General features: G+C 47.5%; 2 protein-coding genes across 2 annotated transcripts in view; both read right to left on the bottom strand.

Annotated features, from left to right (window-relative positions):
• Positions 1 to 2,049: 2,049 nt before the first annotated feature.
• LOC127918392 (uncharacterized) lies at positions 2,050 to 4,150 on the bottom strand. Its single transcript, XM_052501665.1, has 4 exons — positions 4,135 to 4,150; positions 3,726 to 3,893; positions 2,699 to 3,184; positions 2,050 to 2,521 (listed from the first exon to the last, which is right to left on the bottom strand). Exons 1-4 carry the CDS (start codon positions 4,148 to 4,150, stop codon positions 2,229 to 2,231), a joined length of 963 nt encoding a protein of 320 aa, XP_052357625.1. The 3' UTR covers positions 2,050 to 2,228.
• A 5,061-nt stretch (positions 4,151 to 9,211) lies between these two features.
• LOC127918393 (voltage-dependent calcium channel subunit alpha-2/delta-4-like) overlaps positions 9,212 to 27,045 on the bottom strand; it is a gene marked incomplete at its 5' end in the record, with an annotated part of 19,549 nt that continues 1,715 nt past the window's right edge. Inside the window, 4 exons of the mRNA XM_052501666.1 lie at positions 9,212 to 9,338; positions 11,249 to 11,369; positions 12,922 to 12,939; positions 13,145 to 13,200. Coding sequence (XP_052357626.1) covers positions 9,212 to 9,338; positions 11,249 to 11,369; positions 12,922 to 12,939; positions 13,145 to 13,200 — 322 coding nt within the window. The remainder of the gene's footprint in view (positions 9,339 to 11,248; positions 11,370 to 12,921; positions 12,940 to 13,144; positions 13,201 to 27,045) is intronic.

Below are 27,045 nucleotides of genomic sequence, written 5' to 3'. Positions count from 1 at the left end.
ATCTCTGATACACCAGACTGGACTGTCCTCTGCCACCCTCACCTCTGATACTCCATACTGGGCTGTCCTCTGTCTCCCCTCACCTCTGATACTCCATACTGGGCTGTCCTCTGTCTCCCCTCACCTCTGATACTCCATACTGGGCTGTCCTCTGTCTCCCCTCATCTCTGATACTCCATACTGGGCTGTCCTCTGTCTCCCTCATCTCTGATACACCAGGCTGGACTGTCCCCTGTCTCCCCTCATCTCTGATACTCCATACTGGGCTGTCCTCTGTCTCCCCTCATCTCTGATACACCAGGCTGGACTGTCCCCTGTCTCCCTCATCTCTGATACACCAGGCTGGGCTGTCCTCTGTCTCCCCTCATCTCTGATACTCCATACTGGGCTGTCCTCTGTCTCCCCTCATCTCTGATACACCAGGCTGGGCTGTCCTCTGCCACCCTCACCTCTTCTCCGCCAAGAGGACCCCTGCTCCCTGCCTCCCCTCCCCACTACTCCCCCTAGAGTACCGGTGCACCCTGCCTCCCCTCCCCACTACTCCCCCTAGAGTACCGGTGCACCCTGCCTCCTCCCCACTACTCCCCTAGAGTACCGGTGCACCCTGCCTCCCTCCCCCCCACTACTCCCCTAGAGTACCGGTGCACCCTGCCTCCCCTCCCCCCCTACTCCCCTAGAGTACCGGTGCACCCTGACTCCCCTCCCCACTACTCCCCCTAGAGTACCGGTGCACCCTGACTCCCCTCCCCACTACTCCCCCTAGAGTACCGGTGCACCCTGCCTCCCCTCCCCACTACTCCCCTAGAGTACCGGTGCACCCTGCCTCCTCCCCACTACTCCCCTAGAGTACCGGTGCACCCTGCCTCCCCTCCCCACTACTCCCCTAGAGTACCGGTGCACCCTGCCTCCTCCCCACTACTCCCCTAGAGTACCGGTGCACCCTGCCTCCCCTCCCCACTACTCCCCCTAGAGTACCGGTGCACCCTGCCTCCCCTCCCCACTACTCCCCCTAGAGTACCGGTGCACCCTGCCTCCCCTCCCCACTACTCCCCTAGAGTACCGGTGCACCCTGCCTCCCCTCCCCACTACTCCCCCTAGAGTACCGGTGCACCCTGCCTCCCCTCCCCACTACTCCCCCTAGAGTACCGGTGCACCCTGCCTCCCCTCCCCACTACTCCCCCTAGAGTACCGGTGCACCCTGCCTCCCCTCCCCACTACTCCCCCTAGAGTACCGGTGCACCCTGCCTCCCCTCACTCCCCTCTGTATCTGTGTCCCCTCTTGGTGCCTGTTCCCTGCCTCCCCTCCCCCCACTTGTTGTGTTTATTTATTAAATGTATTCCCTTCCAGAACTCCCCCTGACTCTCCCTAGTGTACCGGTGCACCCTGCCTTACCCACTTTTCCCCAAGCATTACAGAAATAAAAACAAACCACTGAAGAAAAGACACCCTTTGAGTGTTTTGAGTGAGTTTTGAGTACAGACACTGATGAATGTTAGATTAGACGATGATCCAGGATAAAACACGTCACAACTGACAGGATAAATAACACGGATAAAATTCAACCATCAAAACTGAGAACCCTTTAAAATAAAGGGGAAGTTTATTCATTGTATTATTATTGACCCATTGCAGATTATCCTGCATGTCAATCAAACTGTGCTGTGAGAATCATATTGCCTTCTAGACTCTCAGGCTGTGTTCCAAATGGTTCCGGTGCTATTCCATATGGGCCCTGGTCAAAAGTAGTGCACTACCCACTAGGGTTAAAGGGTACCATGTGGGACACAAGCTCCAGACCACAGGACTCAGGACATCACATGACATACATACACACAGGCAACAACATCCCAACAATACTGCCATGAGGACAGTTACCACATGATGACATGACATCATTAGAGCATCACTGTCAAAGTGAAAGGGACAGACTGATAAAAACACCACTTAGAAAATCACTAGACAGTAACATCTGACAGTAGTGTTTAATGCTGTTGTGTTTATTTATTAAATGTATTCCCTTCCAGAACTCCCTGACTCTCAGTGTACATCAGCAATACTAGTAGTATCCCATCCTATTATTCTCAATGATGCATTTTATAATCATTTCATTCAAGTCATTTGAATTAGAAAGAACAGATTATGTCATGAAAAATATAATAATTGAATGCATGAATTTAGCTGAAAACTATAAAGCATCATAAAAGTCTTTGGAGTCAAACAGTAAAACTCAGATGAAAGACACCTTGGAGATCCTGATATCAACACATTGTAACGTTGTTCCTTCTAACAGAATGGCTGTTCCACCTAGTAGTCCATCACATTGTAAGGTTGTTCCTTCTAACAGAATGGCTGTTCCACCTAGTAGTCCATCACATTGTAACGTTGTTCCTTCTAACAGAATGGCTGTTCCACCTAGTAGTCCATCACATTGTAACGTTGTTCCTTCTAACAGAATGGCTGTTCCACCTAGTAGTCCATCACATTGTAACGTTGTTCCTTCTAACAGAATGGTTGTTCCACCTAGTAGTCCTTCACATTGTAACGTGTCATCTTAGTGTTCCTTCTAACAGAATGGTTGTTCCACCTAGTAGTCCATCACATTGTAACGTTTCATTCCTTCTAACAGAATGGTTGTTCCACCTAGTAGTCCATCACATTGTAACGTCATGTTCCTTCTAACAGAATCAGATGTTCCACCTAGTAGTCCATCACATTGTAACGTTGTTCCTTCTAACAGAATGGTTGTTCCACCTAGTAGTCCATCACATTGTAACGTTGTTCCTTCTAACAGAATGGCTGTTCCACCTAGTAGTCCATCACATTGTAACGTTGTTCCTTCTAACAGAATGGTTGTTCCACCTAGTAGTCCATCACATTGTAACGTTGTTCCTTCTAACAGAATGGCTGTTCCACCTAGTAGTCCATCACATTGTAACGTTGTTCCTTCTAACAGAATGGTTGTTCCACCTAGTAGTCCATCACATTGTAACGTTGTTCCTTCTAACAGAATGGTTGTTCCACCTAGTAGTCCATCACATTGTAACGTTGTTCCTTCTAACAGAATGGTTGTTCCACCTAGTAGTCCATCACATTGTAACGTTGTTCCTTCTAACAGAATGGTTGTTCCACCTAGTAGTCCATCACATTGTAACGTTGTTCCTTCTAACAGAATGGTTGTTCCACCTAGTAGTCCATCACATTGTAACATTGTTCCTTCTAACAGAATGGTTGTTCCACCTAGTAGTCCATCACATTGTAACGTTGTTCCTTCTAACAGAATGGTTGTTCCACCTAGTAGTCCAACACATTGTAATGTTGTTCCTTCTAACAGAATGGCTGTTCCACCTAGTAGTCCATCACATTGTAACGTTGTTCCTTCTAACAGAATGGTTGTTCCACCTGAAAAGTCCATCACATTGTAACGTTGTTCCTTCTAACAGAATGGTTGTTCCACCTAGTAGTCCATCACATTGTAACGTTGTTCCTTCTAACAGAATGGTTGTTCCACCTAGTAGTCCATCACATTGTAACGTTGTTCCTTCTAACAGAATGGTTGTTCCACCTAGTAGTCCATCACATTGTAACGTTGTTCCTTCTAACAGAATGGTTGTTCCACCTAGTAGTCCATCACATTGTAACGTTGTTCCTTCTAACAGAATGGTTGTTCCACCTAGTAGTCCATCACATTGTAACGTTGTTCCTTCTAACAGAATGGCTGTTCCACCTAGTAGTCCATCACATTGTAACGTTGTTCCTTCTAACAGAATGGCTGTTCCACCTAGTAGTCCATCACATTGTAACGTTGTTCCTTCTAACAGAATGGCTGTTCCACCTAGTAGTCCAACACAGAAGTAGGTGGTCAGTAATGGTTCTTGTGTTGCAGTAAGCCAACCTGGTCAACTGGTTTAGTAAGTCTTAGGTTGCATATATGATATGTGACTAGAAGGTTTTTCCTGAAACAGTCCATCCATTTCCATCAGTGAAAACCCAGCCCACATTTAATAGTAGATACTTGATGTGTTTGTGGTGCGTAGACCAAAGACTGATGAGTTATGAACAGAACAATGTGGAAGTTGAGTCCATTGTGTTCATCCATCCTTCAGCAGCCAGCCAGCCTCCAGTTGATTCATCACCATCCTGCAATGTCATATTCCAACCAGCAGGGGTCACTGATTCTACTATCTGAATTGTATCAATGTTCAAAGATGCCTCTGCCTTATCCAAGGTTCATCCTCCATTTCATGGCTTTAGGTAAACAGACAACACATGCAAAACCATTTATAAAACACATCATCCACAGACTGATAGTCTTCCATGGTCTTATTGCAAAGTCAAGTCCTTTGGAATAATATTGGAGATACTGGATCTTTCCACAGTCAAAAAAAAAAAGCAGGTTTCCTTTTGCATAGAAACACTATAATGTTCTCTTATCAGACACTGAAGAAGAAACCAAAAAGCCCTTTCATGGTTTTAGAATGGTTGTGCAAAAGAAGCACAACTTTGGTGGTTGAAAGTCATCAAACATCTGAAGTCAACATCTCTCTGTGATTGTAAAGTCAACAGCTTATTCCTCTCAGTCCATCAGCCCAAATGATCAATATCATAATTTTAGCCATATAGTCATATTGATTGATAAAGATAACGCAAGCAGTAGCAGGCATGCTAAGATCAGGCATTCTGGAATATTCTAGAGAGATTTCCAGAGGGGGGGGTTAGGCTAGGTAGCTGTCTGTCTGTCATCGGAAGACCAGCGTGGAGGCCTTGAGACAGGTGAAGGAGGCAGTGAGACAGGTGAGGAAGAGAGAGACAGACAGGTAGATCTGCGAGGCATCTCCACACTCCTTGGCGTTTTCCTGAAATCCATCGTTAACACACAGTTAGCCAGTGGTATAATGATCACTACTTAATAAGGCCATTAAGTTCACATTTTTGATCTTAGAATAACAAAAACTCAGTTTGAAATGAAATGAGCTTTGAGAAAAGTACAACACATGTTCTCTTCTGATGGCAATCCATCCACTTGAAGTGAGGTTATTGGGAGTCAGTGGACCAATACGGGGTGCTGACCTGAGGGTGATAGGCGTGGCAGGACTCGGGTCTCCTACGGACCTTCTGAGATTTCATCCTGTCACACTTTACTGAGGCGTTATGTACACAGAGGTCAAGGGCACCAACACACGTAACAACAAGGAGTATCTATGTTACAATACCAACACACTAAACAACAACAAGGAGTATCTATGTTACAATACCAACACACTAAACAACAACAACAAGGAGTATCTATGTTACAATACCAACACACTAAACAACAACAAGGAGTATCTATGTTACAATACCAACACACTAAACAACAACAAGGAGTATCTATGTTACAATACCAACACACTAAACAACAACAAGGAGTATCTATGTTACAATACCAACACACTAAACAACAACAAGGAGTATCTATGTTACAATACCAACACACTAACCAACAACAAGGAGTATCTATGTTACAATACCAACACACTAAACAACAACAAGGAGTATCTATGTTACAATACCAACACACTAAACAACAACAAGGAGTATCTATGATACAATACCAACACACTAAACAACAACAAGGAGTATCTATGTTACAATACCAACACACTAAACAACAAGGAGTATCTATGATACAATACCAACACACTAAACAACAACAAGGAGTATCTATGTTACAATACCAACACACGTAACAACAAGGAGTATCTATGTTACAATACCAACACACTAAACAACAACAAGGAGTATCTATGTTACAATACCAACACACTAACCAACAACAAGGAGTATCTATGTTACAATACCAACACACTAAACAACAACAAGGAGTATCTATGTTACAATACCAACACACTAAACAACAACAAGGAGTATCTATGTTACAATACCAACACACTAAACAACAAGGAGTATCTATGATACAATACCAACACACGTAACAACAAGGAGTATCTATGTTACAATACAACAACAACACAACAACAACAAGGAGTATCTATTACAATACCAACACACTAAACAACAACAAGGAGTATCTATGTTACAATACCAACACACGTAACAACAAGGAGTATCTATGTTACAATACCAACACACTAAACAACAACAAGGAGTATCTATGATACAATACCAACACACGTAACAACAAGGAGTATCTATGTTACAATACCAACACACTAAACAACAACAACAAGGAGTATCTATGTTACAATACCAACACACGTAACAACAAGGAGTATCTGTTACAATACCAACACACTAAACAACAACAAGGAGTATCTATGTTACAATACCAACACACGTAACAACAACAACAAGGAGTATCTATGTTACAATACCAACACACGTAACAACAAGGAGTATCTATGTTACAATACCAACACACTAAACAACAACAAGGAGTATCTATGTTACAATACCAACACACTAAACAACAACAAGGAGTATCTATGTTACAATACCAACACACGTAACAACAAGGAGTATCTATGTTACAATACCAACACACTAAACAACAACAACAAGGAGTATCTATGTTACAATACCAACACACGTAACAACAAGGAGTATCTATGTTACAATACCAACACACTAACAACAACAAGGAGTATCTATGTTACAATACCAACACACGTAACAACAAGGAGTATCTATGTTACAATACCAACACACTAAACAACAACAAGGAGTATCTATGTTACAATACCAACACACTAAACAACAACAAGGAGTATCTATGTTACAATACCAACACACTAACAACAACAAGGAGTATCTATGTTACAATACAACAACACACCAACACACTAAACAACAACAAGGAGTATCTATGTTACAATACCAACACACTAAACAACAACAAGGAGTATCTATGTTACAATACAACACACTAAACAACAACAAGGAGTATCTATGTTACAATACCAACAACAACAACAAGGAGTATCTATGTTACAATACCAACACACTAAACAACAACAAGGAGTATCTATGTTACAATACCAACACACTAAACAACAACAAGGAGTATCTATGTTACAATACCAACACACTAAACAACAACAAGGAGTATCTATGTTACAATACCAACACACGTAACAACAAGGAGTATCTATGTTACAATACCAACACACTAAACAACAACAAGGAGTATCTATGTTACAATACCAACACACGTAACAACAAGGAGTATCTATGTTACAATACCAACACACGTAACAACAAGGAGTATCTGTTACAATGCCAACACACTAAACAACAACAAGGAGTATCTATGTTACAATACCAACACACGTAACAACAAGGAGTATCTATGTTACAATACCAACACACTAAACAACAACAAGGAGTATCTATGATACAATACCAACACACGTAACAACAAGGAGTATCTATGTTACAATACCAACACACTAAACAACAACAAGGAGTATCTATGTTACAATACCAAATACACAACAACAAACAACAAGGAGTATCTATGTTACAATACCAACACACTAAACAACAACAAGGAGTATCTATGTTACAATACCAACACATGTAACAACAAGGATTATCTATGTTACAATACCAACACACTAAACAACAACAAGGAGTATCTATGTTACAATACCAACACACTAAACAACAACAAGGAGTATCTATGATACAATACCAACACACTAAACAACAACAAGGAGTACTATGTTACAATACCAACACAGTAACAACAAGGAGTATCTATGTTACAATACCAACACACTAAACAACAACAAGGAGTATATTTGTTACATTACCAACACACTAAACAACAACAAGGAGTATCTATGATACAATACCAACACACGTAACAACAAGGAGTATCTATGTTACAATACCAACACACTAAACAACAACAAGGAGTATCTATGTTACAATACCAACACACGTAACAACAAGGAGTATCTATGTTACAATACCAACACACTAAACAACAACAAGGAGTATCTATGTTACAATACCAACACACTAAACAACAACAAGGAGTATCTATGTTACAATACCAACACACTAAACAACAACAAGGAGTATCTATGCTACAATACCAACACACTAAACAACAACAACAAGGAGTATCTATGTTACAATACCAACACACTAAACAACAACAAGGAGTATCTATGCTACAATACCAACACACTAAACAACAACAACAAGGAGTATCTATGTTACAATACCAACACACTAAACAACAACAAGGAGTATCTATGTTACAATACCAACACACTAACCAACAACAAGGAGTATCTATGATACAATACCAACACACTAAACAACAACAAGGAGTATCTATGCTACAATACCAACACACGTAACAACAACAACAAGGATATCTATGTTACAATACCAACACACTAAACAACAACAACAAGGAGTTCTATGGTGAATACCAACACACTAAACAACAACAAGGGTATCTATGATACAATACCAACACACTAACAACAACAACAAGGAATATCTATGCCAATACCAACACACTAAACAACAACAAGGAGTACTATGTTACAATACCAACACACTAAACAACAACAAAACATCCTGGAACACACTAAACAACAACAACAAGGAGGATCTATGTTACAATACCAACACACTAAACAACAACAAGGAGATCTATGATACAATACCAACACACTAAACAACAACAACAAGGAGTATCTATGATACAATACCAACACACGTAAGAGAGAAGGCAATGGAATGGTTACAATACCAACACACAACCAACAACAATCTAGGTAAATCAACACACTAAACAACAACAAGGAGTATCATGAAGAAAGATCTTCACCTTAAACCTTCAAATGAAATCTGTCCTCTCTCTTCCTACTCCTGTGACCAGCTCTCCTCCCTATCTCCCTCCCTCCCCCCAACACCTGCTATTTCGACCTCTGAATGCTCGGCTATGACCCTGCAGGTCATCTATGAGGAGAGTTTAGGAAGATACTGCTCCCCACAGCGTAAAACAGCAATTCATAACTGGTTGAAATGAATGATGTCTGAAATAAATATAATAAGAGAAGTGATTTGTCTGATACATGACTAAGGAACTGCTTATTCATAGATATGAAATCCCATTTCCACAACACCATTATAATTATATCAATCACTGTCTGTGTCAGAGAGAGTGAACCAGTAAGACAGCTCTTCATGTTAAAGGATATATTTCACTTCCTTGGGTTCCATGGTGATAGCAGGGTACTGACGGGAACAGTCACAGTCTGCCTGTACCACCAACATCAGCAGGTTACTGTCAGGGACAGCCTGGGTTACAAACATCCTGGAACACACACACACAACAGTTAACACACAGACACAGAGATAGAGAGAGAGGGGTAGAGATAGAGCGAGAGAGAGAGGGGTACAGAGAGAGAGGGGTAGAGAGAGAGGGGTAGAGAGAGAGAGAGAGAGAGGGGTAGAGAGAGAGGTAGAGCGACAGAGAGAGAAGGCAATGGAATGGTTAGAATACCACTTGTATGAAACAATCAGGTAATCAAAGGTAAAAGCACACTGCCATCATGAAGAAAGATCTTCACCTTAAACCTTCAAATGAAATGTCTTCTTTACTATGTGACCAGCTCTCAGATATCTCTACACGAATACATTAGGACTAGACAGACAGACAGACAGACAGACAGACAGACAGACAGACAGACAGACAGACAGACAGACAGACAGACAGACAGACAGACAGACAGACAGACAGACAGACAGACAGACAGACAGACAGACAGACAGACAGACAGACAGACAGACAGACAGACAGACAGACAGACAGACAGACAGACAGACAGACAGACAGACAGACAGACAGACAGACAGACAGACAGACAGACAGACAGACAGACAGACAGACAGACAGAGACAGACAGAGACAGACAGACAGACAGACAGACAGACAGACAGACAGACAGACAGACAGACAGACAGACAGACAGACAGACAGACAGACAGACAGACAGACAGACAGACAGACAGACAGACAGACAGACAGACAGACAGACAGACAGACAGACAGACAGACAGACAGACAGACAGACAGACAGACAGACAGACAGACAGACAGACAGACAGACAGACAGATCAAATGCATTTGATGGATCCTTTTTGTCTTCTTCTAATTCCTCTTAAAGGGACAGTAAATCCAAAAGTAATCAGATTACATGACTGAGTTTGTGTAATCCAGAAATGTCATTATTGATTACAATTTTGGACAGGTAACTAGTAACTGTAACACACACTATATTACAAACAAACACGATGAAACACTGACACCTAGTGTTCATTAAACAGCTTAGTGGTATGAACGGATGCACACTTCCACCATTCTATTGTCTGGTCCGGACTTTAATCTATGGATTAATCTTAGATCCTAAATGAATGTGTAATCTCTAGATAAAGATAGAGTTTGAGTACGATAGTATATACAGTGTATGTTCATTTTGATTCACACACATCTCAATACAATGTCATTCCATGATGTGGAGAGTGTTTTTTCTTTTTACAACTGACTAGGAATCCCCCTTCCCCTTTCATTAGACACTCATTATTTTTGTTATATCCCATTTCCACCAGATGGGGGCGCTGGAACACCTCAAACCGCTGTTCCCCATTTAGATGAAATTGAGATGACCTTTGCTGAACCCCTCAACAGAAACATTCCCTCATTCCCTCATTATATAGTACACTACAGTACCACATTATATAATACACTACCACATTATATAATACACTACCACATGATATAATACACTACCACATTTACTATAATCCTCATCTGTTTAACAGTGGTTTATATCCTCCTCCCTCCCTCCCTCCCTCCCTCCCTCCTCTTCAGACTTGTGGCTGCCTGTCAGAAGAGACAGGAGTCATGGTTATGGATGGGATGACAGATACATGGAGGTAGAGAGATAAAGAGCTGATACGCAGAGACAGAAGATAATCTCAGAAAAAAAATGATCAGGAAGTGACTTACTCTCAGAGAGATTTCAGAGGACTGAGACTGTGACTCAAGCTGTGGGATTTATATAAAGAAGCTATAAGCTGTCGCTTCTGGAATTTGTATGATTGTTTTGTTTATATAAAATATATTTTCGTGCTTTTGTCATTTATATAAATGATGTTGTTAACTTTTTTTTAAATGACAGAAAAAGTGTGTGTGTGTGTGTGCATGGCCGTGTGTGATCTTACTTCTGACAGCGTCCACACTTAATGAGGCTGTTGGTCTCCTTGATGGAGGGCTCGTAGACAAAGCTGGGGTACTCTGTGTCACACGGCTGCAGGATGTCTCCCTTCTTCTTCTGGGCCGACGCTGGGGACAGAGACAACCAATCACCATCACTCATACTAACGTGAGTGATGGAGAGCCAATCACCATCACTCACACTAACGTACACACCTCCAGTCCTAATCCCTTACATTGTATGACGGACATCATTATGTTAATTTTTTTTTACATGTATTTATTTAACTAGACAAGTCAGTTAAGAACAAATTATTATTTACAACGACGGCCTACCCCGGGCCAAACCTGGACGACGCTGGGCCAATTGTGCACCAACCCTATGAGAATCACGGCCGGATGTGATACAGCCTGGATTCGAACCAGGGACTACAGTGACACTTTTTGTACTGAGATGCAGTGTCTTAGACCACTGAGCCACTCGGGAGCTCAACATGACTCGCATGCAACCCTTAACCCCTTCTCCGAACTCCATCCAGCCCATACACCTTGTTGGTTCGTTCACAATGACAAACACTGAAGGACTAGGAGCTAAGGGAAAGGACTAGGAGCTAAGGGAAATGACTAGGAGCTAAGGGAAAGGACTAGGAGCTAAGGGAAAGGACTAGGAGCTAAGGGAAAGGACTAGGAGCTAAGGGAAAGGACTAGGAGCTAAGGGAAAGGACTAGGAGCTAAGGGAAAGGACTAGGAGCTAAGGGAAAGGACTAGGAGCTAAGGGAAAGGACTAGGAGCTAATGGAAAGGACTAGGAGCTAAGGGAAAGGACTAGGAGATAAGGGAAGGGACTAGGAGCTAATGGAAAGGACTAGGAGCTAAGGGAAAGGACTAGGAGCTAAGGGAAAGGACTAGGAGCTAAGGGAAAGGACTAGGAGCTAATGGAAAGGACTAGGAGCTAAGGGAAAGGACTAGGAGCTAAGGGAAAGGACTAGGAGCTAAGGGAAAGGACTAGGAGCTAAGGGAAAGGACTAGGAGCTAAGGGAAAGGACTAGGAGCTAAGGGAAAGGACTAGGAGCTAAGGGAAAGGACTAGGAGCTAAGGGAAAGGACTAGGAGCTAAGGGAAAGGACTAGGAGCTAAGGGAAAGGACTGGGCCGTGTTTTGGACCAGACCACAGTGTATTTCCATGCAGAGATACCAGGCAGTCGTCACTGCATGGGACTGGAACAGGGTTTATAACAGATAGAGTCTGTGTATATTACAGCTGTCATTACAGCATATCAGCTCATGGAGATCGACATCTTAATGACTGTGGACAAGGATACACTTTCAAGATGTCAGACTCTTGAATTATTTACTAGGTGTCATTACTGTGAATTTATCTGTCCCTGATCAACTTTAAATAGATGATATAGATACAGTACATCCTCTGATCGTCTGTTGCCACACAAAACACGCACGCACGCACACACACACACACGCACGCACGCACGCACGCACGCACGCCCGCTGTTGCACACACACACACACACACACACACACACACACACACACACACACACACACACACACACACACACACACACACACACACACACACACACACACACACACACACACACACACACACACACACACACACACACACACACACACACACAAGCACCCAATAGGTTGAATCTGTACCTTTGAAGCCAGGCTTGGCTGGGTGGGAGGAATGAGGTGGTGAGAATGATTGACAGGTGATGATGAGGATGATGATGATGGTGAACGAGACATGGGTGGGTGTGGTCAGGACAGGAGACAACATGAGACACAGATTGGGACATTGAAGCCAAACAGTGCAACACAACACACAGAAGCTGAATGAGATGAATAGGAATGAATGCTCTTTACTGGACTGTGTTACCTTCAGCAAAGCGGTCTGAGTGCCAGAGACCACAGATGTTGAACTCCAGTAAAAACCTACAGAGAGGAAAGGAGAAAGAAAGAAGATGAGTGAAAGAGAACGCGAGAGAGAGGGAGAGAAGGAGTGGAGAGAGGGAGAGAGGGAGAGAAGGAGTGGAGAGAGGGAGAGAGGGAGAGAGGGAGAGAAGGAGTGGAGAGAGGGAGAGAAGGGAGTGAGAGAGAGGGAGAGAGGGAGAGAGAGGGAGAGAGAGAGAGGAAAAGGGGTGGAGAGAGGGAGAAGGAGTGATGGAGAGGGAGAAGGGAGAGATGAGAGGGAGAAGGGAGTGGAGAGAGGGAGAGAGGGAGAGAAGGAGTGGAGAGAGGGAAAGGAGGGAGAGAGGGAGAAGGAGTGAGAGGGAGAAGGAGGGAGAGAGGGAGAAGGAGGGAGAGAGGGAGAAGGAGGGAGAGAGGGAGAAGGAGTGAGAGAGGGAGAAGGAGGGAGAGAGGGAGAGGGAGAGAAGGAGTGGAGAGAGGGAGAAGGAGTGGAGAGAGGGAGAGAAGGAGGAGAGAGGGAGAGAGGGAGAGAAGGAGTGGAGAGAGGGAAAAGGAGTGAGAGAGAGGAAGAGAAGGAGTGGAGAGAGGGAGAGAGGGAGAGAAGGAGGGAGAGAGGGAAAAGGAGTGGAGAGAGGGAGAGAAGGAGGGAGAGAGGGGAGAGAGGGAGAGAAGGAGTGAGAGAGGGAAAAGGAGTGGAGAGAGGGAGAAGGAGTGATGAGAGGGAGAAGGAGATGAGAGGGAGAAGGAGTGGAGAGAGGGAGAGAGGGAGAGAAGGAGGGAGAGAGGGAAAGGAGTGGAGAGAGGGAGAAGGAGGAGAGGGAGAAGGAGAGAGAGGGAGAAGGATGGAGAGGGAGAAGGAAGAGAGGGAGAAGGAGAGAGAGGGAGAAGGAGGAGGGAGAGAGGGAAAAGGAGGGAGAGAGGGAGAAGGAGGGAGAGAGGGAGAAGGAGTGGAGAGAGGGAAAAGGAGAGAGGGGAGAAGGAGGGAGAGAGGGAGAAGGAGTGGAGAGAGGGAGAAGGAGGGAGAGAGGGAAAAGGAGGGAGAGAGGGAGAAGGAGTGGAGAGAGGGAGAAGGAGGAGAGAGGGAGAAGGAGAGAGAGGGAGAAGGAGTGATGAGAGAGGGAGAAGGAGTGGAGAGAGGGAGAAGGAGTGGAGAGAGGAAGAAGGAGTGGAGAGAGGGAGAAGGAGTGGATGAGAGGGAGAAGGAGGGAGAGAGGGAAGGAAGGAGTGAGAAGAGGAGAGAGAGAAGGAGTGGAGAGAGGGAGAAGGAGTGATGAGAGGGAGAAGGAGGAGAGAGGGAGAAGGAGTGATGAGAGGGAGAAGGGAGAGAGGGAGAAGGAGTGATGAGAGGGAGAAGGAGTGATGAGAGGGAGAAGGAGTGATGAGAGGGAGAAGGAGTGATGAGAGGGAGAGAGAGGGGGAGAGAGGGAGAAGGAGTGATGAGAGGAGAGAAGGAGTGAGAGAGGGAGAAGGAGTGATGAGAGGGAGAAGGAGTGAGAGAGGGAGAAGGGAGTGGAGAGAGGGAGAAGGAGTGATGAGAGGGAGAAGGAGTGATGAGAGGGAGAAGGAGTGATGAGAGGAGAGAGAAGGAGGATGAGAGGGAGAGAAGGAGTGATGAGAGGGAGAAGGAGTGATGAGAGGGAGAAGGAGTGATGAGAGGGAGAGAAGGAGTGAGAGAGGGAGAAGGAGTGATGAGAGGAGAAGGAGTGGAGAGAGGGAGAAGGAGTGATGAGAGGGAGAAGGAGTGGAGAGAGGGAGAAGGAGTGATGAGAGGGAGAAGGAGTGATGAGAGGGAGAAGGGTGGAGAGAGGGAGAGAAGGAGTGGAGAGAGGGAGAAGGAGGATGAGAGGGAGAAGGAGTGAGAGAGGGAGAGAGGAGAGAAGGAGAAGAGAGGGAGAGAGGGAGAGAAGGAGTGGAGAGAGGGAGAGAAGGAGGGAGAGAGGGAGAAGGAGTGGAGAGAGGGAGAGAAGGAGTGGATGAGAGGGAGAAGGAGGGAGAGAGGGAGAAGGAGTGATGAGAGGGAGAAGGAGATGAGAGGGAGAAGGAGTGGAGAGAGGGAGAGAAGGAGTGGAGAGAGGGAGAAGGAGTGATGAGAGGGAGAAGGAGGGAGAGAGGGAGAGAGGGAGAGAAGGAGTGGAGAGAGGGAGAGAGGGAGAGAAGGAGTGGAGAGAGGGAGAAGGAGTGATGAGAGGGAGAGAGGAGGGAGAGAGGGAGAGAGGGAGAAAGGAGTGGAGAGAGGGAGAGAGGGAGAGAAGGAGTGAGAGAGGGAGAAGGAGTGAGAGAGGGAGAAGGAGTGATGAGAGGGAAAAGGAGTGGAGAGAGGGAGAAGGAGTGGAGAGAGGGAGAAGGAGTGGAGAGAGGGAGAAGGAGTGATGAGAGGGAGAAGGAGTGGAGAGAGGGAGAGAGGGAGTGATGGAGAGAATGAGAGAGGGAGAGAAGGAGTGGAGAGAGGGAGAGAGGGAGTGATGGAGAGAATGAGAGAGGGAGAGAAGGAGTGGAGAGAGGGAGAGAGGGAGTGATGGAGAGAATGAGAGAGGGAGAGAAGGAGTGGAGAGAGGGAGAGAGGGAGTGATGGAGAGAATGACAGAGGGAGAGAAGGAGTGAAGGAGAGAGAGAGAAGGAGTGATGGAGAGAGGAAGAGAAGGAGTGATGGAGAGAGGGAGAGAAGGAGTGATAGGGAGAGGGAGAGAAGGAGTGATGGAGAGAGGGAGAGAGAAGGAGTGATGGAGAGAGGAAGAGAAGGAGTGATGGAGAGAGGAAGAGAAGGAGTGATGGAGAGAGGAAGAGAAGGAGTGATGGGGAGAGGGAGAGAAGGAGTGATGGGGAGAGGGAGAGAAGGAGTGATGGAGAGAGGAAGAGAAGGAGTGATGGAGAGAGGAAGAGAAGGAGTGATGGAGAGAGGAAGAGAAGGAGTGATGGGGAGAGGGAGAGAAGGAGTGATGGAGAGAGGAAGAGAAGGAGTGATGGGGAGAGGAAGAGAAGGAGTGATGGGGAGAGGGAGAGGAGTGATGGAGAGAGGGAGAGAAGGAGTGATGGAGAGAGGAAGAGAAGGAGTGATGGGGAGAGGAAGAGAAGGAGTGATGGAGAGAGGGAGAGAAGGAGTGATGGAGAGAGGAAGAGAAGGAGTGATGGAGAGAGGGAGAGAAGGAGTGATGGAGAGAGGAAGAGAAGGAGTGATGGAGAGAGGAAGAGAAGGAGTGATGGAGAGAGGAAGAGAAGGAGTGATGGGGAGAGGGAGAGGAGTGATGGAGAGAGGGAGAGAAGGAGTGATGGAGAGAGGAAGAGAAGGAGTGATGGAGAGAGGGAGAGAAGGAGTGATGGAGAGAGGAAGAGAAGGAGTGATGGAGAGAGGGAGAGAAGGAGTGATGGAGAGAGGGAGAGAAGGAGTGATGGGGAGAGGGAGAGAAGGAGTGATGGAGAGAGGGAGAGAAGGAGTGATGGAGAGAGGGAGAGAAGGAGTGATGGGGAGAGGAAGAGAAGGAGTGATGGAGAGAGGGAGAGAAGGAGTGATGAGAGAGGGAGAGAAGAAATGATGGAGAGAGGGAGAGAAGGAGTGATGGAGAGAGGAAGAGAAGGAGTGATGGAGAGAGGGAGAGAAGGAGTGATGAGAGAGGGAGAGAAGGAGTGATGGAGAGAGGAAGAGAAGGAGTGATGGAGAGAGGAAGAGAAGGAGTGATGGAGAGAGGGAGAGAAGGAGGATGAGAGAGGGAGAGAAGGAGTGATGGAGAGAGGAAGAGAAGGAGTGATGGAGAGAGGAAGAGAAGGAGTGATGAGAGAGGGAGAGAAGGAGTGATGAGAGAGGGAGAGAAGGAGTGATGGAGAGAGGAAGAGAAGGAGTGATGGAGAGAGGGAGAGAAGGAGTGATGAGAGAGGGAGAGAAGAAATGATGGAGAGAGGAAGAGAAGGAGTGATGGAGAGAGGGAGAGAAGGAGTGATGAGAGAGGGAGAGAAGGAGTGATGGAGAGAGGAAGAGAAGGAGTGATGGAGAGAGGGAGAGAAGGAGTGATGAGAGAGGGAGAGAAGAAATGATGGAGAGAGGGAGAGAAGGAGTGATGGAGAGAGGAAGAGAAGGAGTGATGGAGAGAGGGAGAGAAGGAGTGATGGAGAGAGGAAGAGAAGGAGTGATGGAGAGAGGAAGAGAAGGAGTGATGAGAGAGGAAGAGAAGGAGTGATGGAGAGAGGGAGAGAAGAAATGATGGAGAGAGGAAGAGAGGGAGAGAAGGAGGGAGAGAGGGAGAGAGGGAGAGAAGGAGTGGAGAGAGGGAGAAGGAGTGATGAGAGGGAGAGAAGAAATGATGGAGAGAGGAAGAGAGGGAGAGAAGGAGTGGAGAGAGGGAGAGAGGGAGAGAAGGAGTAGAGAGGGAGAAGGAGGATGAGAGGGAGAAGGAGTGATGAGAGGGAGAAGGAGTGGAGAGAGGGAAATCAGTGGAGAGAGGGAAAAGGAGTGGAGAGAGGGAGAAGGAGTGATGAGAGGGAGAAGGATGGAGAGCGGGAGTGATGGAGTGATGGAGAGAATGAGAGAGGGAGAGAAGGAGTGGAGAGAGGGATGGAGAGAATGAGAGAGGGAGAGAAGGGAGGGAGAGAGGGAGAATTCAGGAGAGGGAGTGATGGAGAGAATGAGAGAGGGAGAGAAGGAGTGGAGAGAGGGAGAAGGAGTGATGGAACGAGGATAGAGGGAGTGATGGAGAGAATGACAGAGGGAGAGAAGGAGGAAGGAGAGAGAGAGAAGGAGTGATGAGAGAGGAAGAGAAGGAGTGATGGAGAGAGGAGAGAAGGAGTGATAGGGAGAGGGAGAGAAGGATCTGATGGAGAGAGGGAGAGAAGGAGGATGGAGAGAGGAAGAGAAGGAGTTGGAGAGAGGAAGAGAAGGAGGATGGAGAGAGGAAGAGAAGGATGATGGGGGAGAGGGAGAGAAGGAGTGATGGGGAGAGGAAGAGAAGGATCTGGAGAGAGGAAGAGAAGGAGTGATGGAGAGAGGAAGAGAAGGAATGATGGAGAGAGGAAGAGAAGGAGTGATGGGGAGAGGGAGAGAAGGAGTGATGGAGAGAGGAAGAGAAGGAGTGATGGGGAGAGGGAAGAGAAGGAGTGATGGGGAGAGGAAGAGAAGGAGTGATGGGGAGAGGAAGAGAAGGAGTGATGGAGAGAGGGAGAGAAGGAGTGATGGAGAGAGGAAGAGAAGGAGTGATGGGGAGAGGAAGAGAAGGAGGATGGAGAGAGGGAGAGAAGGAGGATGGGGAGAGGAAGAGAAGGAGGATGGGGAGAGGGAGAGAAGGAGTGATGGAGAGAGGAGAGAAGGAGTGATGGAGAGAGGAAGAGAAGGAGTGATGGGGAGAGGGAGAGAAGGAGTGATGGAGAGAGGAGAGAAGGAGTGATGGGGAGAGGAAGAGAAGGAGGATGGAGAGAGGGAGAGAAGGAGTGATGGAGAGAGGAAGAGAAGGAGTGATGGGGAGAGGAAGAGAAGGATTGGAGAGAGGGAGAGAAGGAGTGATGGGGAGAGGGAGAGGGAGTGATGGAGAGAGGGAGAGAAGGAGGATGGAGAGAGGGAAGAGAAGGAGTGATGGAGAGAGGGAGAGAAGGAGTGATGGAGAGAGATTTTGAGAAGGAGGATGGAGAGAGGAAGAGAAGGAGTGATGGGGAGAGGAAGAGAAGGAGTGATGGAGAGAGGGAAGAGAAGGAGTGATGGGGAGAGGGAGAGGATCTCCCTATGGAGAGAGGGAGAGAAGGAGTGATGGGAGAGGAAGAGAAGGAGTGATGGAGAGAGGAAGAGAAGGAGTGATGGGGAGAGGGAGAGAAGGAGTGATGACAGAGAGGAGAGAAGGAGTGATGGAGAGAGGGAGAGAAGGAGTGATGGAGAGAGGAAGAGAAGGAGTGATGGGAGAGGGAGAGAAGGAGTGATGGGAGAGGGAGAGAAGGAGTGATGGAGAGAGGAAGAGAAGGAGTGATGGGGGAGGGAGAGAAGGAGTGATGGGGAGAGGAAGAGAAGGAGGGATGGGAGAGGGAGAGAAGGAGTGATGGGGAGAGGGAGAGAAGGAGTGATGGAGAGAGGAAGAGAAGGAGTGATGGAGAGAGGGAGAGAAGGAGTGATGGAGAGAGGAAGAGAAGGAGTGATGGAGAGAGGGAGAGAAGGAGTGATGGAGAGAGGAAGAGAAGGAGCATGGAGAGAGGGAGAGAAGGGAATGGAGAGAGGAGAGAAGGAGTGATGGGGAGAGGAAGAGAAGGAGCATGGAGAGAGGGAGAGAAGGAGTGATGGAGAGAGGGAGAGAAGGAGTGATGGGGAGAGGAAGAGAAGGAGGATGGAGAGAGGGAGAGAAGGAGTGATGGAGAGAGGGATAGAGGGAGTGATGGAGAGAATGACAGAGGAGAGAAGGAGTGAAGGAGAGAGGGAGAGAAGGAGTGATGAGAGAGGAAGAGAAGGAGTGATGGAGAGAGGGAGAGAAGGAGGATAGGAGAGAGGGAGAGAAGGAGTGATGGAGAGAGGAAGAGAAGGAGGATGGAGAGAGGAAGAGAAGGAGTGATGGAGAGAGGAAGAGAAGGAGGATGGAGAGAGGAAGAGAAGGAGTGATGGGGAGAGGGAGAGAAGGAGTGATGGAGAGAGGGAAGAGAAGGAGTGATGGAGAGAGGAAGAGAAGGAGTGATGGAGAGAGGAAGAGAAGGAGGATGGGGAGAGGGAGAGAAGGAGGATGGAGAGAGGAAGAGAAGGAGTGATGGGGAGAGGAAGAGAAGGAGTGATGGGGAGAGGGAGAGGAGGATGGAGAGAGGGAGAGAAGGAGTGATGGAGAGAGGAAGAGAAGGAGTGATGGGAGAGGAAGAGAAGGAGCATGGAGAGAGGGAGAGAAGGAGTGATGGAGAGAGGAAGAGAAGGAGTGATGGGGAGAGGAAGAGAAGGAGTGATGGAGAGAGGAAGAGAAGGAGGATGGGGAGAGGGAGAGGAGTGATGGAGAGAGGGAGAGAAGGAGGATGGAGAGAGGAAGAGAAGGAGTGGAGAGAGGGAGAGAAGGAGTGATGGAGAGAGGGAGAGAAGGAGTGATGGGGAGAGGAAGAGAAGGAGTGATGGAGAGAGGGAGAGAAGGAGTGATGGAGAGAGGGAGAGAAGGAGTGATGGGGAGAGGAAGAGAAGGAGTGATGGAGAGAGGGAGAGAAGGAGTGATGGAGAGAGGGAGGAAGGATGATGGGGAGAGGAAGAGAAGGAGTGATGGAGAGAGGAGAGAAGGAGTGATGGAGAGAGGGAGAGAAGGAGTGATGGAGAGAGGAAGAGAAGGAGGATGGAGAGAGGGAGAGAAGGAGTGATGGAGAGAGGAAGAGAAGGAGGATGGAGAGAGGAGAGAAGGAGTGATGGAGAGAGGGAGAGAAGGAGTGATGGGGAGAGGAAGAGAAGGAGTGATGGAGAGAGGGAGAGAAGGAGTGATGGAGAGAGGGAGAGAATCTCCTGGGGAGAGGAAGAGAAATGATGGAGAGAGGAGAGAAGGATTGAGAGAGGGAGAGAAGAAATGATGGAGAGAGGGAGAGAAGAAATGATGGAGAGAGGGAGAGAAGGAGTGATGGAGAGAGGAAGAGAAGGAGTCCTGGAGAGAGGAAGAGAAGGAGTGATGAGAGAGGAGAGAAGAAATGATGGAGAGAGGAAGAGAAGGAGTGATGGAGAGAGGGAGAGAAGGAGTGATGAGAGAGGGAGAGAAGAAATGATGGAGAGAGGAAGAGAAGGGAGTGATGGAGAGAGGGAGAGAAGGAGTGATGAGAGAGGGGAGAGAAGAAACCATGGAGAGAGGAAGAGAAGGAGTGATGGAGAGAGGAAGAGAAGGAGTCCTGAGAGAGGGAGAGGAGAAATGATGGAGAGAGGAAGAGAAGGAGGATGGAGAGAGGAAGAGAAGGATCTCCTACCAGAGAGGAAGAGAAGGGGAGTGATGGAGAGAGGAAGAGAAGGAGTTCACACCAGAGCATCTCCTAAGAAATGATGGAGAGAGGGAAGAAGGAGGATGGAGAGAGGGAGAGGAGTTCATGGAGAGATCTCCTAGAGAGGCAGAGGAATCACTGAAGGAGGATGGAGAGAGGAAGAGAAGGAGTGATGGAGAGAGGGAAGAGAAGGAGTTTATGATAGAGGGGAGAGAAGGAAATGATGGAGAGAGGAAGAGAAGGAGTGATGGAGAGAGGGAGAGAATCTCCTGGAGAGAGGAAGAGAAGTGATGAGAGAGGGAGAGAAATGATGGAGAGAGGAAGAGAAGGAGTGATGGAGAGAGGAAGAGAAGGAATGGAGAGAGGGAGAGAAGGAGTGATGGAGAGAGGGAGAGGAGTCCTGGAGAGAGGAGAGAAGGAGTGATGGAGAGAGGAAGAGAAGGAGTGATGGAGAGAGGAGAGAAGAATGATGGAGAGAGGAAGAGAAGGAGTGATGAGAGAGGAGAGAAGAAATGATGGAGAGAGGGAGAGAAGGAGTGATGGAGAGAGGAAGAGAAGGAGTGATGAGAGAGGAAGAAGAAATGATGGAGAGAGGAAGAGAAGGAGTGATGAGAGAGGGAGAGAAGAAATGATGGAGAGAGGGAGAGAAGGAGTGATGAGAGAGGGAGAGAAGGAGGATGGAGAGAGAGAGAAGGAGTAATGGAGAGAGGGAGAAGGAGTGATGGAGATTCAGAGAAGGAGCATGGAGAGAGGAAGAGAAGGAATGGAGAGAGGAAGAGAAGGAGTGATGGAGAGAGGAAGAGAAGGAGTGATGGAGAGAGGAAGAGAAGTAATCATGGGGAGAGGAAGAAGGAATTCAGAGGAAGAGAAGGAGTGATGGAGAGAGGCAGTAATCACTGGAGACGGGGAGAAGGAGTGATGGAGAGAGGAAGAGAAGGAGTGATGGGAGAGGGAGAGAAGGAGTGATGGAGAGAGGAAGAGAAGGATTGGGAGAGGGAGAGAAGGAGTGATACCAGGAAGAGAATCATGGAGAGAGGGAGAGAAGGAGTGATGGAGAGAGGAAGAGAAGGAAAATCCTGGGGAGAGGAAGAGAAGGATCATGGAGAGAGGGAGAGAAGGAATGGAGAGAGGAAGAGAATCTCCTGATGGGGGAGGAAGAGAAGGAGTGATGGAGAGAGGAAGAGAAGGAGTGATGGGGAGAGGAGAGCATGATGGAGAGAGGGAGAGAAGGAATGGAGAGAGGAAGAGAAGGAGTGATGGAGAGAGGAGAGAAGGAGTGATGGAGAGAGGAAGAGAAGGAATGAGAGAGGGAGAGAAGAAATGATGGAGAGAGGAAGAGAAGGAGTGATGGAGAGAGGAGAGAAGGAGTGATGAGAGAGAGGAGAAGGAATGGAGAGAGGAAGAGAAGGAGTGATGGAGAGAGGAAGAGAAGGAGTGATGGAGAGAGGAAGAGAAGGAGTGATGGGAGAGGAAGAGAAGGAGTGATGGAGAGAGGAGAGAAGGAGTGATGAGAGAGGGAGAGAAGAATGATGGAGAGAGGGAGAGCATCTGATGGAGAGAGGGAGAGTAATCATGGAGAGAGGAAGAGAAGGAGGATGGAGAGAGGAAGAGAAGGAGTCCTGACCAGAGAAGAAATCATGAGAGAGGAAGAGAAGGAATGATGAGAGAGGAGAGAAGGAGTGATAGAGAGGAGAGAAGAAATGATGGAGAGAGGAAGAGAAGGAGGATCACAGGGAGAGAATCTGAGAGAGGGAGAGAAGAAATCATGGAGAGAGGAAGAGAAGGAGTGATGGAGAGAGGAAGAGAAGGAGGATCCTGGAGAGAGGGAGAGGAGTGGAAGAGGGAGAGAAGGAGGATGGAGAGAGGAAGAGAAGGAGCATGGAGAGAGGAAGAGAAGGAATGGAGAGACACTAAGCAGTGATGATTCAGAGGGAGAGAAGAAATGATGGAGAGAGGGAGAGAAGGAGTCATGGAGAGAGGGAGGAGGATGGAGAGAGGGAGAGAAGGAGTGATGGAGAGAGGAAGAGAATGACTGAGAGAGGAAGAAGAATGATGGAGAGAGGACCCAGAGAAGGAGTGATGGAGAGAGGAAGAGAATCATTGACAGAGAGGGAGAGAAGAAATGATCAGAGAGGAAGAGAAGGAGTGATGGGAGAGAGGAGAGAAGTAATGGAGAGAGGAGAGGAAGGAGCATGGAGAGGGAAGGAAATGAGAGGGGGAGAGGAGGATGGAGAGAGGACAGAATCTCCTGGAGAGAGCAGAGAAGGAGGATGGAGAGAGGGAGAGAAGGAGTTCAGAGAAGGAGAGGAGGATGGAGAGAGGAGAGAAGGAGTCATGGAGAGAGAGGAAGAGAAGGATTGGAGAGAGGAGAGAGAAGAAATGATGGAGAGAGGAAGAGAAAGTCATGAGAGGGAGAGAAGAAATTGGAGAGAGGGAGAGAAGGAGTGATGGAGAGAGGAAGAGAAGGAGAGATGAGAGAGGGAGAGAAGAAATGATGGAGAGAGGAAGAGAAGGAGTGATAGAGAGGGAGAGAAGAAATGATGGAGAGAGGGAGAGAAGGAATGATGAGAGAGGGAGAGAAGGAGTGATCAGAGAGGGAGAGGATTGATGGAGAGAGGAAGAGAAGGATCTGACCAGAGGGAGAGTAGGATGGACTGAGAGGAAGAGAAGGAGGATGGAGAGAGGAAGAGAAGGAGGATGGAGAGAGGGAAGAGAAGGAGTAAGAGAGTGAGAGAAGGAGTGATGGAGATTCAGAGAAGGAGTGATGGAGAGAGGAAGAGAAGGAGTGATGGAGAGAGGAGAGAAGGAGCATGGAGATTCACAGAGAAGGATCTCCTGGAGAGAGGAAGAGAAGGAGTGATGGAGAGAGGAAGAGAAGGAATTCAGGAGAGAAGGATGATGGAGAGAGGGAGAGAAGGAGTGATGGAGAGAGAGGAGAGAAGGAGGATGGAGAGAGGGAGAGAAGGATTCAGAGAGGAGAGAAGGAGTGATGGAGAGAGGAGAGAAGGAGTGGAGAGAGGAGAGAAGGATTGGAGAGAGGAAGAGAAGGAGTGATGGAGAGAGGAAGAGAAGGAGTGATGGAGAGAAGAGAAGGAGTGATGGAGAGAGGGAGAGAAGGAGTCCTGGAGAGAGGGAGAGAAGGATCATGGAGAGAGGAAGAGAAGGAGTGATGGAGAGAGGAAGAGAAGGAGTGATGGAGAGAGGAGAGAAGGAGTGATGGAGAGAGGGAGAGAAGGAGGATGGAGAGAGGGAAGAGAAGGAGTGATGGAGAGAGAGAAGGAGTGATGGAGAGAGGGAGAGAAGGAGTGATTTAGGGAGAGGGAGAGAATCTCCTGGACAGAGGGAGAGAAGGATCACTGGAGAGAGGAAGAGAAGGATCATGGAGAGAGGAAGAGAAGGAGATCCTACCAGAGAGTAAGACTGACACAGGCAGAGATTCAGAGAAGGATCTCCTAGAGAGGGAGAGCAGTAATCAGGAAGAGAAGGAGGGCAGAGATTCACAGGAGTGACAGGAGAGAGGAAGAGAAGGAGTGATGGAGAGAGGAAGAGAAGGAGTGATGGAGAGAGGGAGAGAAGGAATGATGGAGAGAGGGAGAGAAGGAGTCCTGGAGAGAGGAAGAAAGGAGGATGAGAGAGGGAGAGAAGAAATGATGGAGAGAGGAAGAGAAGGAGAGGTGATGGAGAGAGGGAGAGAAGGAATGATGGAGAGAGGAAGAGAAGAAATGATGGAGAGAGGGAGAGAAGGAGTGATGGAGAGAGGAAGAGAAGGACTGATGGAGAGAGGGAGAGAAGGAATGATGGAGAGAGGAAGAGAAGGAGCAGTAAGAGGGAGAGAAGGAGGATGGAGAGAGGAAGAGAAGGATCTCCTGGAGAGGAGTAAAGGAGTGATGGAGAGGGAAGAAAGGATGATGGAGAGAGGAAGAGAAGGAGTGATGGAGAGGGAGAGAAATGATGGAGAGAGGGAGAGAAGAGGAGGATGGAGAGAGGAAGAGAATTTATCTCCTATGGGGAGAGGAGAGAATCACTGATTTGATGGGAGAGAGGAAGAGAATCACTGATGGACTAAGCAGAAGGATTCACAGAGGGAGAGAAGAAATGATGGAGAGAGGGAGAGAAGGATCATGGAGAGAGGGAGAGAAAGGAGTGATGGAGAGAGGGAGAGAAGGAGTGATAGGGAGAGGGGAGAGAAGAAATGATGGAGAGAGGGAGAGAAGGAGTGATGGAGAGAGGGAGAGAATCTGATGGAGAGAGGAGAGAAGGAGTGATGAGAGGAGAGAAGAAATGATGGAGAGAGGGAGAGAAGGAGTGATGGAGAGAGGAAGAGAAGGAATGATGGAGAGAGGAAGAGAAGGAGTGATGGAGAGAGGAAGAGAAGGAGTGATGGGGAGAGGAAGAGAAGGAGGATGGAGAGAGGGAGAGAAGGAGTGATGGAGAGAGGAAGAGAAGGAGGATGGAGAGAGGAAGAGAAGGAGTCATGGAGAGAGGGAGAGAAGAAGTGATGGAGAGAGGAAGAGAAGGAGTGATGGAGAGAGGAAGAGAAGGAGTGATGGAGAGAGGGAGAGAAGAAGTGATGGAGAGAGGAAGAGAAGGAGGATGAGAGAGGGAGAGAAGAAATGATGGAGAGAGGGAGAGGAGTGATGGAGAGAGGGAGAGAAGGAGTCACTGGAGAGAGGGAGAAGGAGTGATGGAGAGAGGGAGAGAAGAAATGATGGAGAGAGGAAGAGAAGGAGTGATGAGAGAGGAGAGAAGAAATGATGGAGAGAGGAAGAGAAGGAGTGATGGAGAGAGGAAGAGAAGGATGATGGAGAGAGGAAGGAAGAAATGATGGAGAGAGGAAGAGAAGGAGTGATGGAGAGGAGAGAAGGAATGATGGAGAGAGGAGAGAAGGAGTGATGAGAGAGGGAGAGAAGAATCTGATGGAGAGAGGGAGAGATCACTGAGAGAGGGAGAGAAGGACATGGAGAGAGGGAGAGAAGGAGAGCAGGAATCACTGACAAGAAATGATGGAGAGAGGAGAGAAGGAGTGATAGGAGAGAGGGAGAGAAGTATGGAGAGAGGGAGAGAAGGAGATGGGGAGAGGGAGAGAAGGATGATGGAGAGAGGAAGAGAAGGAGTGATGGAGAGTGGAGAGAAGGAGCATGGAGAGAGGAAGAGAAGGAGCATGGAGAGAGGAAGAGAAGGAGTGATGGAGAGAGGAAGAGAAGGAGTGATGGAGAGAGGGGAGAGGAGTGATGGAGAGAGGAAGAGAAGGAGTGATGGAGAGAGGGAGAGGAGTGATGGAGAGAGGGAGAGAAGGAGTGATGGAGAGAGGAAGAGAAGGAGTGATGGAGAGAAAGAGAAGGATTGATGAGAGAGGAAGAGAAGGAGTGATGGAGAGAGGGAGAGAAGGAGTGATGGAGAGAGGGAGAGAAGGAGTGATGGAGAGAGGAAGAGAAGGAGTGATGGAGAGGGAGAGAAGGAGTGATGGAGAGAGGAAGAGAAGGAGTGATGGAGAGAGGGAGAGAAGGAGTGATGGAGAGAGGAAGAGAAGGAGTGATGGAGAGAGGGAGAGAAGGAGTGATGGAGAGAGGAAGAGAAGGAGTGATGGAGAGAGGGAGAGAAGGAGTGATGGAGAGAGGAAGAGAAGGAGTGATGGAGAGAGGGAGAGAAGGAGTGATGGAGAGAGGAAGAGAAGGAGTGATGGAGAGAGGGAGAGAAGGAGTGATGGAGAGAGGAAGAGAAGGAGTGATGGGGAGAGGAAGAGAAGGAGGATGGAGAGAGGGAGAGAAGGAGTGATGGAGAGAGGGAGAGAAGGAGTGATGGAGAGAGGAAGAGAAGGAGTGATGGGGAGAGGAAGAGAAGGAGTGATGGAGAGAGGAAGAGAAGGAGTGATGGAGAGAGGGATCTGATAGGGAGAGGGAGAGAAGAAATGATGGAGAGAGGGGAGAGAAGGAGGATGGAGAGAGGGAGAGAAGGAGTGATGGAGAGAGGGAGAGAAGGAGTGAT

This window comes from Oncorhynchus keta, unplaced genomic scaffold, assembly GCF_023373465.1.
Source record: "Oncorhynchus keta strain PuntledgeMale-10-30-2019 unplaced genomic scaffold, Oket_V2 Un_contig_14104_pilon_pilon, whole genome shotgun sequence".
In the NCBI taxonomy this organism is placed as follows: Eukaryota; Metazoa; Chordata; class Actinopteri; order Salmoniformes; family Salmonidae; genus Oncorhynchus; species Oncorhynchus keta.
Note: the sequence above shows the minus strand (reverse complement) of the source record. Positions and strands in the feature narration are given on the sequence as shown.